The sequence below is a fragment of the Ictidomys tridecemlineatus genome, chromosome 14 (genome assembly GCF_052094955.1).
Source record: "Ictidomys tridecemlineatus isolate mIctTri1 chromosome 14, mIctTri1.hap1, whole genome shotgun sequence".
Taxonomy (NCBI): Eukaryota; Metazoa; Chordata; class Mammalia; order Rodentia; family Sciuridae; genus Ictidomys; species Ictidomys tridecemlineatus.
The window spans coordinates 55941224-55958221 of record NC_135490.1 but is presented as its reverse complement, the minus strand read 5'-3'; the positions used below and the strand labels follow the sequence as shown (position 1 = coordinate 55958221).

The following is a 16998-nucleotide window of genomic DNA, read 5'->3' as shown; positions in this document are numbered from 1 at the left end:
GCTCACCTAGCATGTGTGAGGCACTAGGTTTGATCCTCAGCACCATATAAAAAATAAATAAGTTGTCTGTAGAAATATTTTTCTGTCTTTTTCTTACTTTCTTCTTATTTTCACAGAAAGAACATGTTCTTTGAATAACTGTACAGTGGCCAAAAGAATCGGAAAAGGAAAAGATGCTACTGTCATCTTTGAACATTTCAGGAAACCTGTAGATCCATTTGTTGAAGAAAACTGTTCATGCAATGTACTAAATTCAGAGATAAATCCTTCCAATTCAAGTATTTCTAATTCCTATGGAAATATGCAAAATGGAAACATTTCTATACTTGAAGCATACAATGAAAAGACAGAAAATAATTTAGCAGAAATTAGAGACTCTTCTCAAATACATGAGCATGATTCAGGTGTATCTTTGCCCAGTGATAATAGAGAAAGTGATAATGGTGACTTTTTGTTAAATTTGACATATCTTAAAAATATTTTAAGTGGGATTTCTGCTGCTTTCCCCCCTCACAATAATACTGGCTCAAGCACAGTTACTACTTCAAAACTCATCAAAGACCCAAGACTGATGAAGAGAGAAGAAAGCTCGGAAAAACAGAACATTACAGTTTTAAATGAGATTTTGCCATTCAAGAAGAGTGTAGATTATGATAATTCAGAAATAAATCTGTCCTCTGTGCCAGCTGATTCTGTTTCCTCACCCGAAGTCACTAGTGACCATGCTATTCTTACTAATTGTTTGGATGTCTCCTGCTTCAAATTTTCTTTTGATGATTCACAGCCTCAGACTCAAAATACCGAGGACCATCATCGAACAGCACCCAATAAAATTACCATGGCAGAACAATGTAAGGACCAAGGTGATCTTTCCTTCCCAATTTATTTTTCAAATATAGTTTCAGAAGTTGAAAACCAAAAACACAGTGAGGAAAAAGCTCAAAGAGCCCAAGAGAAAAGCAACATCTCACTTTTAATTAAACAAAGCAGTGAGCCATGTAACTCTTACAAATCAGTGAGTACTTGTACAGAAGAGTATAATAGTTACATCTCTCAGGAACCACAGTCTATTGCTCAAAAGCTAATGGAACTAAAACTGGAAAAAACAAATAAAAATTGTGTTAGCATTATGCCTGATGCTTTCCAGGAAGCGAAAGATATTTCCCAGGCCAAAGAACTACTCATTGATACAGTTATTACATCTCATGCCATTGAAACATCTCTTGACAATTCAAATTGCAACAAAACTAGAGAATATATTTGTGCCCAGAGGAAAAGTGAAAGTGAACCAGTGTCATTAGAGAACATTCAGAGAGACTGCAAAGAAATGCCTCATATTGAAGATGAAGGTGAAGATCACATTCTGTTCTATAATGCACAGTTGAATAATGATTTATACCTGAATACTAATTTCAAATGGCAAGGATATAATGATAATGAAAATGAGGCTGAAGAGGAAGATAGTGCTGCATCTCCAGAAAACATAGAGAATGTATATGGAGGCAAGAAGCAGGGTTTTCTTACAAATAACACTATGACAAATATAAGTGAAAGGAGAGAGAATAAAAATTACAATAAAGTAGAAATTCTGAGTTCTAAAGAATTTTCTACTACATTTAACTTGGTTTGGGAAGATAAAGATAAGTCAACAGAAACTGCATTATTAGAGAGTGAAGATACCATTATAGCCATAAAACAAAGAGACATGCAGAGTACTGGAAGAAATGTAGAGCATTTGGATTCCACAGCATTTGTTGAAATTGCAGATTCTTCAGTAGGTGAAGCTTCAAATGCTACAGTAGAGGTAGCTAGTACTACTATGCCTACGTTAAGCACAAATTATGAAGCTCACCAAAGATTTGAGTTTAAGGACACATGCTTTGAGAGTCCACATTTTGGTTCATTAGTAAAACATGGAATTTCTGATTGTGAAATTGATATGGATAAAAATAAATTAAAAGACTCATTAAATCAGTCAATAAATGAGAACTCAGTTCTTCAAAGTTCAGAATTGCAAAATGAGATTGAAATAGAATCAGAACAGTATGATACACATAGCCATGGAAATGTACTTTATGAAGAAGTTGAGGCCTCATATGAGGCTCTGATGTCTCGTATCGATTGGAAAAGTCTATTAGGAAGTGATAATGGAGAAAAGGAAATTTTGGAAAGTACCACAAAAAAGGAAAATATTGATCAGCATTGCTCTAAGAAAATTATATGTTTTTATTCCTCTACACAAAAGGAGGAGCTCCACCCAATTTTACTTCCAGATCTACAAGTTAGAATTACTAATATATATAAGCCAGGATTCAACCCCAATGATGATTCCCTTGTAATAAAGGATAATTCTTACAAATATATAACTAAATCCACAAACCCAGAAATAAATGAGGAGAGGGAAGCTCCAGAGTTTAAAATTTATTCCCAACCTCCTGGTGAAAATTCAGGTTATCCCTGTGAAGACTTATTTGGTAATTCCCTGCCAGATTCAGGAATTACAAATGAAAATGAACTCTCCCATTCTTCTGACTTGAGTCATAACACACAAGAAAATCATAAGTCAGAAAAACAAAGCAGTGGATCTTTGTCTACTAAACCTAATATCACAGTAATAAATGATAAGTGCAGATATTTCTTTTCAAAATCAAAAAAAGACTTTAATGATACTAAAAGTAAAAATGACACCGAATCAAGAATTAGCAAAAGAAAGTTACATGCATCTTTTAGGGATGAGAACATATCACATGAAATTTGTGAAAAAAAAAGGAAACTAACCAATCAAGATTCATTTGAGTGTTTCTCTTCATTATCCCAAGGACGAATTAAGATATTTTCACAGTCAGAACGACATATTAGGAGTGTTCTGGATATTCTAAATAGTGAAGCATCTTTATGTAAAAGCAAACGACTTTCCAGAACACTAGACAAAGCTGTACTTCACTTAAAAAAAGCTCATAGAAGAGTCCATACATCTTTGCAGCTTATAGCTAAAGTGGGAGAAAAAAGAAAGGGCCCATTACCAAAAGCATATGCAATAATATGCAATAGTTTCTGGGAAAGTTGTGACCTTCAAGGTTATAGTTCTGTGTCTGAAAGAAGGTATTATTCTACCAAGCATTTTTTGTCAAAAAGAAAGTATGACAAACAAGAAGAAAAAAGAACTTTGGGATTTGATGTTGATAAATCATTAGCTTATGTGTCAAAGCACAAGTCTTATAAAACAAATGGAGAGAAAATTGCAAAGTGCCATTCCAAAAAAAGAGTAGCCACCAGTGTCTCAAGAAGTCACACCACAATTCATGTGAGTGAATTTTATGATCTAGAACAAAATCCTGAATCTCACTTGCCTCTGTTCTCCACATCCCAAAGTACAAGTCAATCAGAGTATGATAACAGTCTGAGACATTCAAGATCATCAGAACTTCAGCCCTTTTCTGGAAGAACTGAATGTCTGCTTTACCCAGATGAGAAACTAACTAAAAAGGAAAATCAAATTGATATAAAGGTATCTAACAGTGAATATAAAAAGCTTGAGAACCATTCAGCACATAATAATACTAAGGATGTGATAAAAGACAATAATTCTGATGCTAATAAAGTAATAAATGAAATCAATTCAGTGTCTTTAAATTGCATAAAAGAGAACAACCCAAGTTATAACACAGACAGAAATGAGGGAACTTGTATAGCTCACACAAAGGTGAAAACTGACATTTCAGTCTCAGACTCAAACGTGAAGCACATCTACGAACAAGAAAACCTTTCATCTAGTTGTAAAAGAAATCTGGAAGTAAATGTTTCTATAGACAAGTATACAACTCCTATTGAGAGCTGCAAACCAAACATTATTGCAGGAAACTTCCTTATGGGCCCATTAAACCTAACTTCAATAATAAACACAAAATACAGTACCCCTCAATTGTTATCAGCCACTCCTATGATAGCAGAAGGAAAATCTTCAGAGAATTATTTGAATAAACAGAGAATTTTTGCTTTGGATTCTTCAATATCTGGTACTGTGTCACACTGTCAGCAGATGTATGGTGGAATGGAGCTTCTAAACACAGAACCTTGCTCTTCAAGTAATTGTTTTCTTACAGATGAGGATGAAACAAATGGTATTGGGTATTCTGAGTTGGACCTAACATCAGTCACTGAAGAAAGTAAAAGTTGTGGGGAAAATATAATGAATAAACTACCTTCCAATGGAAGTTCTCTGCTCTTGAAAGATAATATAAGGTGTTCTTCAAAAAAATGTATTGCAAAGAAAGACATTCAGGCTAGAAAGAATTCTCCAATTGAACAAGCAGAAAAAGAAGATTCCATTTACAAAAGAGGCACTACTGAAGGATTAACTGTTAAGTATAAAAATCAAAATAGCCTAAAAGAGGAACCCTCCCACTTAAATATGAAAAAAATTAAAAGTAATCCAGTTGACTCTAATGTAAGTATTAAAAATACTGCTCCAGAGTCGGTCTCTTTGAGTAACACAATTTCTGGTCAGCCTAACAAAAGACAGGAGTGGGGTATCAAAGTTACTGATGACTCTCAGTCTCGCTGTATTTCCAAACTAGGCATTCAAGCAATTAATTGTATTCCTTTTCTACATGTCCAGTCTGAAGCCTGTGAAGTCACTGCTTTTCAGAAGCCTATATCATATGTGAATGAATTAAATGAAAAATATTGCTCAACTAATTATACAGCTTTTATAGCAGAGCTGTCTCAAATTTTGCAGAGAGCAGATGAAGCATCATCGTTGCAGATACTGGAGGAAGAAATGAAGATTTGTCGAAATATTCTCCCTTTATTTGTTGAGGCTTTTGAAAGAAAGCAAGAATGTTCACTTGAACAAATCTTGATTTCAAGAGAACTGCTAGTAGAACAAAACCTGTGGAATAATTGCAAATACAAATTAAAGCCATGTGCTGTTGATGCTCTGGTAGAACTTCAAATGGTGATGGAAACCATTCAATTCATTGAAAACAAGAAAAGGCTCTTAAAAGGTGAACCGACGTTCCGGAGCTTGCTTTGGTATGATGAAACATTGTACAGTGAACTACTTTGTAGGCCCCGTGGTTATCAACTGCAGTCCAATTTCTATCCTGCTTTTCAAGGAAGATTAAAATATAATGCATTCTGTGAGTTGCAGAATTACCGTAATCAACTGTTAGCAAAAACAAAGAAAAACAATTCATACTATGTTTTCTTAAAATACAAACGACAGATTAATGAATGCGAAGCCATACTTAAGCACTGTTCTGATTGCTTTGACTTTTCTCTTTCTATTCCATTTACCTGTGGAGTTAACTGTGGAGATAGTTTAGGAGACCTAGAAACCTTAAGAAAAAGTACTTTAAAGTTGATCAGTAAATATGAAGACTCCCCTAAAGTTTATACCTATCCTGGAAAAGAAGACCATCTGTGGATTATCATAGATTTAATCTCCTCAAAAGTTAAATTTATCAAGAGCACTGAAGCAGTAACTATTAAAATTTCTCTTTATGGTTTGGAACATATCTTTTTTGATGCTGCAAAAAATCTAGTTTGGAAAGAGAGAAGAAAATATTTCAGCAAAAAATACTTACAAAAGAATGAAGATGTGCTACTCAAAATGAATGAATGTGCTTTTTCTAAGTTGCAGGAGATACATGAAATCTTGTCTAAAGATTTAAACAGTGAATTAACTTCCAGTATTGGACTTGAAACAGATACTATGATTACTTTCGGAAAGTCACATGATCTAGTTAGCCAAGAAAACTGTAGGTTTAACAGTACTTTGCTTTCACACCCTGGTATTTGTTATATTGGTGAAATACTGGATCAAGCTGAAATTGCAGACTTAAAAAAATTACAGGAACTTACTTTGAGATGTACAGATCACTTAGAAATTTTGAAGAAATATTTTCAGATGTTGCAAGAAGTGAACATAGATGATATTTTTATCACAGAAGAAAATGTTTTGGATATGCTGCAAAACTACAACCATGGGGCTATAATTTTAAAACCTGAAGCAATTGAAACATACATTGAAATTGTTATGCTGTCAGAAACAGTTCACTTTCTTAAAAATTCAATGGCAAAGAAACTAGACAACCAGAGATTTCGAGGTATGCTTTGGTTTGATTTCTCCCTTCTTCCTGAGCTGATATGCTGCCAAGAAAAAATGGCATCCTTTTCATTTCTTAAAGATAACCCAGATGAATGCCTTTACAATGTAATAGAGACTGCTATTTCTGAACTTAAGGAAGATCTGGATATTATCAGTAAATATAGTGAAGCTGTTAACTGCTCATATGCTCTGCATTTATTCTCAAGGGAACTTGAAGAGCTTTCAGAAATTAAAAAGCTTCTAAAGAAGTCTGAGTATTTCCTTTCCACGTATATTGACTTTGTGCCATATATAGCATCCATAAATTACGGAAACACTGTGACAGAGTTAGAACACAACTATGATCAGTTTTCTACACTACTCCAAAATATAATGTCTATCCCTCAGAAAGATTTAGGGAAAATGGCCCATATTATGAAAGTCATGAAAACAATTGAGCATATGAAGATTATATGTGCTAAAAATGCTAAATTATCTACTTCCTTTTTGCTATGCCAAATGGCACATAACAGAAGGGATGCTTTTCAACTGAAGAAAGAAGAAAAAATGAATATTCATGCTGTAAAACCTGAAGAAAATACAAATAAATCCAGTCTTTCTATGAAGGTACCCTTAATTTCAGAGTGTATAATTAAAAACTTTCCAAATTCCTCTAAAAAACAACCTATCCATACAGACAAGTGTGAAGACTCCCAGGAAGAAGAGAAAAATACTACTTCCTGTTGTAAAAAACAAAAGGTATGGATGATGATTTAAAATGAAACTTCTTTATTCTTTTTGAAAACAAATCTCTTCAAGTAAACAAGTACTTTTCAAAATGGTAAATGTTAATGTTTTAAATTACTGCCTTGCAAAACAAGTTTTGCTAACTAAAATATTGGATTTATTACCTATGAAATAATTCTGTACATGAGAGATTGCCTTGCAAATGTTTGCTTTTTAAACATAAATGTTTTTTTTTAAAGAGAGAGGGGGGGAAGAGAGAGAGATTTTTTAATATTTATTTTTATCAGCGGACACAACATCTTTGTATGTGGTGCTGAGGATCGAACCCGGGCCACACGCATGCCAGGCGAGCACGCTACCGCTTGAGCCACATCCCCAGCCCCAAACATAAATGTTTTAAATAACATTTCATGGAAGAATGAATTTTAATGTCAGGGAAAATTCATTATTATGAATGTGTTAGTGCATGATCAAGTATTTATTCATTACCTTCTATGTAACAAGCCTATGACCAATGTAGTGAATATTAAAAAAATGACCTAATGAAGCTTGTCTTCTTGACAGTTATCATCCAGATGGTGAAGTAGGACAGATAAATAGATGATTATCAATAAGTTAGGAAAAGTCCTATATTAATAAATTTTTTTAAATTTACGTAGTTTTATGTGTATGGTATTATTCTGAGGATTATACAAATGTTAATTTATTATTCACAAAAAGCCCTTGGGTTTTTCTTTTTAAAGGTATTTTTACCTTTAAAGGTATTAATACCTTATTTAAAGGTATTTTTGTTACCTTATTTAAAGATGAGGAAACTGAACACAGAAAGATTAAATAACTTTCCCATGGTCACAGAGTTAGTAAACAGAATAGACCATTTCTAAAGCCAGTCAGTCTAGCTCCAGAGCTCATTCTACCAGTTGCCCCTGCTCTACCCTCAGAGGCTTTGGGGACAGCTTTTCAAGAATTTCCTAATTCAGAAGTAAAGGAAAAGTAGGATACTTTCTGTGCTTACTTCAATTGTAATTATTAGTACATCCTAGTTGTAGGGGTTAATAATGTAATCATCATCTATGGTACCATCTTTATAGAAAAATGCCTAATAAACAACCAGAGCACAAATTATATGCTCAACATCAAGAGTAAAGTGAGGGGGTGGGGATATAGCTCAGTTGGTAGAGTGCTGACTTCACGTGCATAAGGCCCTGGGTTCAGTCCCCAGCACCACAAAAAAAATAAAAAAGAATAAAGTAAGGATTATAATAAAAAGGTATTGTTGATATGAGGAAGGAAAGAAAGAATAAATAAAGCTTAGCTTGTTAGAGAGAATTTATTTTATAGGAGAACACAGGCCAAATTTTACCTTAAAGGAAAACAAATGTTATCAGGTGAAGGTAAAATGAAGAGGGTTTTTAAAATGCACAAAGTAATGTGAGCAAAAACAATGCTTATTAACATTATTTGAGAAATGAGTTTAAAATCAAGTTTGGAACAATTTAACTTATTGGTGAACAAGAGTAAAACTAAGGATGAAAAGAAGATTGTTTCAGCTTTTCAAGAAATCTCCATACTGCTTTTCATATTGGCTGCACCAAGTTGCAGTCCCATTAGCAGTGTATGAGAGTGTGTCTTTTCCCCCACATCCTCACCATCATTTATTGTTTGTATTCTTAATAGCTGCTGTTCTGACTAGCGTGCGATGAAATCCTAGAGTAGTTTTGATTTGCATTTCTCTTAATTGCTAGAGACGTTAAACATTTTTTCATACATTTGTTGATTGTATATCATCTTCTGAGAGGTGTCTGTTCAGTTCCTTGGCCCATTTATTGATTGGGATGCTTTTTGGTTTTTTGTTTTGTTTTAGTGTTTAGCTTTTTGAGTTTTCTATATACCCTAGAGATTAGTGCTCTATCTGATGTTCGAGTGGTAAAAATTTGCTTCCAAGATACAGGCTCTCTATTCACCTCACTGATTATGTCTTTTGCCAAGAAGCAGCTTTTTAGTTTGAGTCCATCCCATTTATTGATTATTTATTTTAATTCTTGTGCTATAGGAGTCTTATTAAGGAAGTTTGGGCCTATTCTGACATGATGGAGATTTGGGACTACTTTTTCTTCTAATAGACACAGTGTGTCTGGTTTAATTCCTAGGTCCTTGATCCACTTTGAATTGAGTTTTGTGCATGGTGAGAGAGGGATTTAATTTCATTTTGTTGCCTATGGATTTCCAGTTTTTCCAGCACCATTTATTGAAGAGGCTATCTTTTCTCCAATGCATGTTTTTGGCACATTTGTCTAATATAAGATAACTGTAGTTTTGTGGGTTAGTCTCTCTGTTCTCTATTCTGTACCATTGGTCTATAGGTCTATTTTGGTGCCAATACCATGCTGTCTTTGTTACTATTGCTCGGTAGTATAAGGTCTGATATAGTGATGCCACCTGCTTCCCTCTTCTTGCTAAGGATTTCTTTCGCTATTCTGGGTCTCTTATTTTTCCAATTGAATTTCATGACTGCTTTTTCTATTTCTGTGAGGAATGTTATCGGAATTTTGATTGGAAATGCATTTAATCTGCATAGTTCTTTTGTTAGTATGGTAATTTTTGATCCAGCTATCCCACTCCTCGGTCTATACCCAAAGAACTTAAAAACAGCATACGACAGGGACACAGCCACATCAATGCTTATAGCAGCACAATTCACAATAGCTAAACCAACCTAGAATGCCCTTCAGTAAATGAATGAATAAAGAAAACATGGTATATATACACAATGGAATAATACTCAGCAATAAAAGAGAATAAAATCATGGCATTAGCAGGTAAGTTGATGGAGTTAGGGAAAATAATGTTAAGTGAAGTTAGCCAATCCCCAGAAAAACAAATGCCAAATGCTATCTCTGATATAAGGATGCTGATTCATAGTGGGGTTAGGAGGGGGGAACGTGAGAGGATTAGATGAATTAATTAGATGAACTTTTTTTGACCTCATCGGGACAAAAAAAGATGGTGGAATGAGGTGGATATCATTACCCTAGGTACATGTATGAAGACACAAATGGAGTAAATATACTTTATATACAGAGATATGAAAAGAATGTGCTCTATATGTGTAACATGAATTGTAATGCATTCTGCTGTCATATGTAACAAATTAGAATAACCAGTTTTTAAAAAAGATTGTTTTGGAAGTTGTAAGTGTAGCTCAGTGCTAAGCATGCACAGGCTCTATAGCACCAAAAAAAAAAAAAAAACAGTTTGAATTACATTCTGTACATGTTGAAGTGTAATATCATGGGAAGTTTTCTTCAGTGATTTAAAAGATAAGTAGATTCTGAGTATAGTTAGAAGTAGTCATTCGTCAGCCACGGTTTAGAAAAGAGTGCTGTTTCATAGAAATAGAAAAGAAAATTTATACAAGTTGAATATCCCTTATCCAAAATATTTAGGATCAGAAGTGTTTCAGATTTGGGTTATTTTCAGGCTTTTTCATATTTGCATCAGATCTGGAGGATGGGACCATAGTCTAAACACAAAATTAATTTATTTTCATATATGCCTTATGGGTAATTTTTTACATTATTTTAAATGGATTTTGTATGTGGGACAAAGTTTCATAGTGTGGAATTTTTCACTTAGGGCATCATGTTAGCACTCAAAAAGTTTTATATCTTGGAGCATTTCAGATTTTGGATGTTTGAATTAGGGATACTGATCCTGTATTTGATAGACATTATTTTAAAAATTGATGGGGCTCAGTGACTGATTAACTAAAGAGAGAGCAGTCATAAATGGACTCCAAGATTAGTTTTAAGATATGTAGAGGTAAGAAGAATGTTGCAAATTCTTTTTTCAAAACAGTTATTTTAGCTGCGTATGGGAGCACACACCTGTAATCCTACCAACTTGGGAGGCTGAGGTAGGAGGATTACAAATTCAAGGCCAAGCAATTTAGTGACAAACTGTCTCAAAATTAAAATGAAAAGAGCTGAGTGTAACTCAGTGGTAGAAGGCCACAGGATTCAATCCACAGTACCATTAAAAAAGAATGGTAAATTAATCACTCTAAGTTTTGGAGTAATCCAAATGTAAGTGATGTTTGCAAAGTCCTGAAAGAGTCACTGGTTTTTTGTGGGGGTGGGGAGAATTAATATTTGTATTATAGTTCATCGTCACCAATGTAGATTTTCTTTGTATCTTGTAAACATAGGTTAGCATGAAAGATGTCACAAAAATCTACAAAGCGGAATCAGCATTCAAGAAGCCAAGGTAGGCATTGCCATCAACCGTAACTAAAGACAAAACAAAATTAGGCAAATACTAAAATATAAGAATAAAACAGCTGGGCGTGTTGGTACCTACCTATAATCCCAGCAGCTCAGGAGGCTTCTGCAGGAGGTCTAGAATTCAAAGCCAGCTTTAGCAAAAACAAGGCACTAAGCAACTCAGTGAGACCAACCCTGTCTCTAAATAAAATACAAAATAAATCCAGGGATGTGCCTCAATAGTTGAGTACCCCTGAGTTCAAACCCTGGTACCAAATAAATAAAAAAGTAAAACAATTATTTATATAACTCCATTGTGTCATATGCATAATTTAGGAGACAAGAGTAAGAAGCTAAAGAAGTTTGTTTCAGATTATGCATCATTTTATGTTAGTCATGAGTTTGAACTCCATTCTGTAAGTATTTAAGGCCAATGTCTTGTGAGATGTATTTTTTTAGTGATATAAATAGTAAGACTGTTTGAACACAGTTCAAAAAGGTAAGTTAGGGCTGGGGTTGTGGCTCAGAGGTAGAACGCTTGCCTAGCATGCATGAAGCGCTGGGTTCCTCAGTACCACAAAAAATAAAAATAAAGGTATTGTGTCAATCTACAATTTAAAAAATAAATGTTTTTTTTAAAAAGTAAGATATCCAAAACTTAGAGTGATTATTTTACAGAAGAAGAAATAAAAATTCACATTTAATATGTATTACCTAACCAATTAATAGTTTCCTGAAATGGCATAAAGGAATAGGACAAGTATTTTTTAAAACTTGCAGATCTTGCAGACCAGCCAGTTTTCACACTGGAATAGAGATATAATTGCCAATGTATATCACTAACTGGGAACATTAATATAGATGGTGTCTGTCACAGACACACACTCACCATATTATTACACTGTTTCATAGAAGGATGTTTTTAACATTGTAAAATAGGAAGGATTAGGGATGCTGATAGGTCTGGTGGTGGTGGTGGTGGTGGTGGTGTTTTTGGTACCAGGGATTTAACACAGGGGCCCTTAACCACTTTTTTTATATTTTATTTAGAGATAGCGGGGCTGAGCATGTGGCTCAAGTGGTAGTGCGCTCGCCTGGCATGCATGCGGCCAGGGTTGGATCCTTAGCACCACATACAAAGATGTTGTGTCCGCCAAAAACTAAAAAATAAATATTAAAAAAAAAAGAGAGAGAGAGAGGGTCTCACTGAGTTGCTTAGGGTCTCGCTAAGTTACTAAGGCTGGCTTTGAACTCTCAGTCCTCCTGCATCAGCCTGCCAAACCAGTAGAATTACAGGCATGAGCCACCCTGCCTGATGCTGATAGTTCTTTAAACTGAATAAATTAGGCTGAAGTTGTGGCTCAGTGGTAGAGCGCTTGCCTAGCATGCATGAGGCACTGGGTTTGATTCTCAGCACCACATATAAGCAATTAAATAAAGGTCCATCAATAACTAATAAAAAAACTAAATAAGTTATCTTTATGAAAAATGAACTACAGGGGCTGGAGTTGTGGCTCAAGTGGTAGAGCACTCACCTAGCACCTGTGAGGCACTGGGTTTGATCTTCAGCACCACATAAAATTAAAGATATTGTGTCCACCTACAATTAAAAAATAAGTATATTTTTTTAAAAAAATGAACTACATTATTTATATTTTTTTTCATTTTGACGTGAAGTAGCACCACTGCACTTAAAAACCATCTGTTGTTTCATTTACCTCTGAGATTTTGAAGTTGCATGTAGTTTCTTTCCACCCCCCATGTTATAAGGGATAATGAGTAATACAAAATAAAAAGTAAAAATAAGCAAACTCATTTCTGTTTTACTTGATTTTGCCTCTTTAAGTATAACATTCTATTATTCTATTACTACATTTCTGGAGTCCTTTTCGTAGCATATGATTTTCTAAAAAGGTATGTAGTGACTGAAAATTCAAAGGAAATTAGAGGGATAGCAAACCAATTTTGAAATCATCTTAGTTTTGTTTAAGTATGGGTGGTATTTACTTCTTAAAGAATCAAGCTATAGGTTGGGGATGTAGCTCAGTGGTAGGGTGTTTGCCTAGCATGTGAGAGATCCCCAGCACTGCAAAACAAAATCAAGCTATAATTCACATAACAGAAAAATTAATTCTTACATAAGATTGATAATACAGAATGCTATCTTTATAGAAATTAATTTCCTCTAAGAGTACATAAAGAAACAGACCAGACACCTGCTAATCTATAAGGCCAAGATACCATTGAAAATGTAATAAATTCAAAGTTATACTTTATAGGAACTCTGTTTTATATGCAGTTAAATGATGTCTGTTATCATTAAAAGGCCTTTTAAGGAGGTTGGGTTATAGTTTCCTGGGTAGGTATACAGATTCTAGGTCAGGGATGAATTTCTCTTGACCCTGTCGTAGGAATAATGCTCTTCCCTTCTCAGCTAATTTTTTTCCTGCATATAATTCAAAGGATTTGATAAAAGACCAAAAAACATAATTATCTTTGGGTCCTGTATTAACTCTGATTCTAGACACACTTGGATGCTACTCCAAGACTGCTTAAAGCTATCTAAATTTAGGTAGAAATGCCAAGAATATTAAATTGACAAGAAATTTTAAAGATCTGTTTTTCCTTTTCTCAAAGATGGATGGAATGGGAGGAAACCTTTGTTATAACAAGAAAGGGAAGTGATCTTTTGTTGGAGAAGGAAGGGTCTAAAGCTGAGAGTTACACGAGCTGTATGTGTAGATATTTACAAGTAATGAAGATTGTCAGTGTGTTGGAAGTATATGAATTAGAAACTACACTGAACAATTGAATAATGATAGTTTCCTAATTTTAAAGGCCTGTATCAGGAAAGGTTTGAAGCACAAAACTGTTAAGTACAGTTAGGAATATATTTGAAATGACGGAGTATTATCTTTAGCAGGAAAAGTATATAAATTCAAACCTAGTGAATAAAACTGGGAAAATAATGTTACTTATATTTTCCCAATAGAATGAGAAATGTCAGTCTTAAGAACTTTTCTGAATAAATATGCCATATGTATATTGTTAAAATTTTGTGATTGTATATTTAAAGTTGTTTTTATTTAAATGTTACACTTAATAGGACTACAAGATCTCATTGCAAAATTGAAAATGAAATAGGATCAAATTCATCATATAATCTAAAAAGAAACTATGTATCTCCAAAAATGGTTGAAATGCAAAGCTCACTTTTACCTTTGAAGACCCTACAAAACGCTTGTACATCAAGGTCAGAAAGCAATATTGATTTAACTAATAGTTCATCTGGTACTTCAGAACACATCACCAGACAACATAAAAACTTAAATACCATAAAGAAAAGAAAAATGAGTTTTAGTGTTGCTGAGACAAAAAGTAATGAGAACAAACATGCTTCTTTTGCACCTTGTGATCAAAGAAATATAGATGATACCTTTGGAGAAGATCACAACATAACAGATCCTACACAGAAATCCTGTCTTTCAAACATAAATCCTGGAACTGATGACTGTCTTGTGCCTAATGCAACAATGTTCTCAAAGCCCGTTTTCCATTTTTTGAGAGAGGTCCATACCAATCTAGAAATGAATGACACAGTCCTTGAATGTCAAGATAATGAAATGTTAAATTCATCTATTAAAAATTCTACATGCATCAGTTCTCCAGAACCCACACATATCCAAGGCAAAATTTCTATTCTGCAAGAAAATAAAAAACATCCTGCAAAAACTGAGTCAGAGGAAAAATATATGAAGAATACATTGAAGCCCAGTATGATACCCTTTGGACAAACTGGAATTTTAACCCTTGATGCGAATCAAAGAGCAGAATATTCTCTTTCTGAACAACAAGATGAGAATCCTAAAGTCCTGAATAAGAAAGGTGCCACATATTGGAATGAACTTCCACAGTCTACATGTAACCCAATATACAATTCTTCTGAGCATTCATTTGGAGCCACCTCATATCCATACTATTCTTGGTGTGTCTATCATTATAGCAGTAGCAATGGCAATGCCATTACCCACACATACCAAGGAATAGAATCATACGAAGTATACCCACCTCCTTCTGGGATATTGACTACAGTTGCAAGTACTGTCCAAACCACACATTCTAATATTCTGTACTCTCAGTATTTTAGTTGCTTTGCTGAGCAGCCACAAGCAAATGCCTTTATGCCAGCGGATGGATATTTTCAATCCCAAAGGCCTATTTCTTATAATTTTCAGCAACCTATTTTTTCACAGTATGCTTCTCATCAGCCATTACCACAAGCTGCATACCCTTATCCTCCTAATTCAGGTGTGCTTCAAGAAGTCCCTTGGATTTATGGTGAGTTTTATAAGTTTTAATACTTGCCTCACTGAATGTTTTATTCTTAACTTTTGTACATTTATGTAAATGGAATTCACAATACACTTATATATATAGCAGTCATTTTCTGTGCAGATTTGTAGACTTATTCATTTGTCAGTTGAATTGTGTTATTGTGTGGAAATCTAGTTGTCAAAGATTAGAGAAAAAGAACAACTGGGTAAAGTCACTATGTGTCCTTCAGTAAAATCCAACCTTAGTGAATGGTTAAGTAAGACATAGTGAAATCCATACAGTGATGCAACCATTGAAAGATTTATAAAAGTTTTTAATGCCATGATATATTTTTAAAACTGTGTATAATAATTGGAGGTAATATAGAGTTAAAAACCATGGTTGAGGCTGGGGATATGGCTCAGTTAGTAGAGTGCTTTCCTTGCATACACAAGACCCTGGGTTCAATCCCTAGCACCACCACCAAAAAAAAAAAAAATTAGTTATTGGGCTGGGTTTGTGGCTCAGTGGTAGAGCACTTGCCTGGCATGTGTGAGGCACTAGGTTCAAGTCTTATCACCACATAAAAATAAGTAAATAAATAAAGGCCCATCAATAACTAATAAAAATATTAAAAAAGAAAAAAATGGTTGAAAAAGAAACTTAAATCAGATAAAACCATCCTTCTCTTCTATAGGTATTTTAGTATAATACAGTGATGTAAGTGAATGGAATTAATTGAAACATAATTGGTAAAATAATGTTGTAGTTTAACCTCTGGAACTTGAAAATTTTCCTCTTTAAACACTTCACTCTGTAAAATATGACTAGAATATGTTTTTAATTAAATTTAAATGTGCATTTACTATAGTTAAAACAAAATTTAAAAATAATTATTCTGCAAATACAGTAATTAGGTACTAACCCAAGTATTCTCCCATTAGAGGTAAAATGTAATTTAAATAATGATAATTATCTGTAATATCTTAGGGAAATTCAAGAGCCCAACATAATTATGTTTGAAACTAAGAAATCTGATCACATTAGGACTTCTGCATTGAAGTGACTACTGATTTCCTATAACCTATAGGATAAAATTCAAACACTTAAGCTTGGAATGCAGAGCTGTTCACAGTCCTTCATATCCAGCCTCATTTCATACCACTTCCACTTGCACAGTCTAACTTCATTGAATTTCTTAACTATTCTCCCATTCTGTGATACTTTTTATGTGCTCTTTCAGAATGATAGGACCTGTGGGCACTGGGGTAGTTTTATAATAATCTGTTTCTTTTCCTTCTCTCCTTGTCCCAAATAAGTTTAAATAGGACAGAAATTTTTCACCTGAGGAATCCTGTAAAGTAAGGGAGGAAGAAAAGAGGGAGAAAGTATACGAGTCTGCTTTTTTCCTTCATGATTAATTTGGGATACTATTGCTAATGCTGTAAAGATGAACACCAAGCATAGTAGATGTGGCAAACATCCAAATTAAATTAGAAAACATTTCTGAAATAGAAAATGTTCTCATTGTTCAGGATTTCTTGTGTTCTTAATTGCTAAGCCACATGTAATATTACAAAAGAT

The 16998-nt window shown here is 34.0% G+C and overlaps 1 protein-coding gene across 1 annotated transcript in view; it reads left to right on the top strand.

Annotated features, from left to right (window-relative positions):
* Positions 1-16998, top strand: part of Tex15 (testis expressed 15, meiosis and synapsis associated) — a 90080-nt gene that overhangs the window by 70300 nt on the left and 2782 nt on the right. The window contains exons 8-10 of the mRNA XM_005340382.5: positions 117-6850; positions 11046-11104; positions 14207-15438. Coding sequence (XP_005340439.3) covers positions 117-6850; positions 11046-11104; positions 14207-15438 — 8025 coding nt within the window. The remainder of the gene's footprint in view (positions 1-116; positions 6851-11045; positions 11105-14206; positions 15439-16998) is intronic.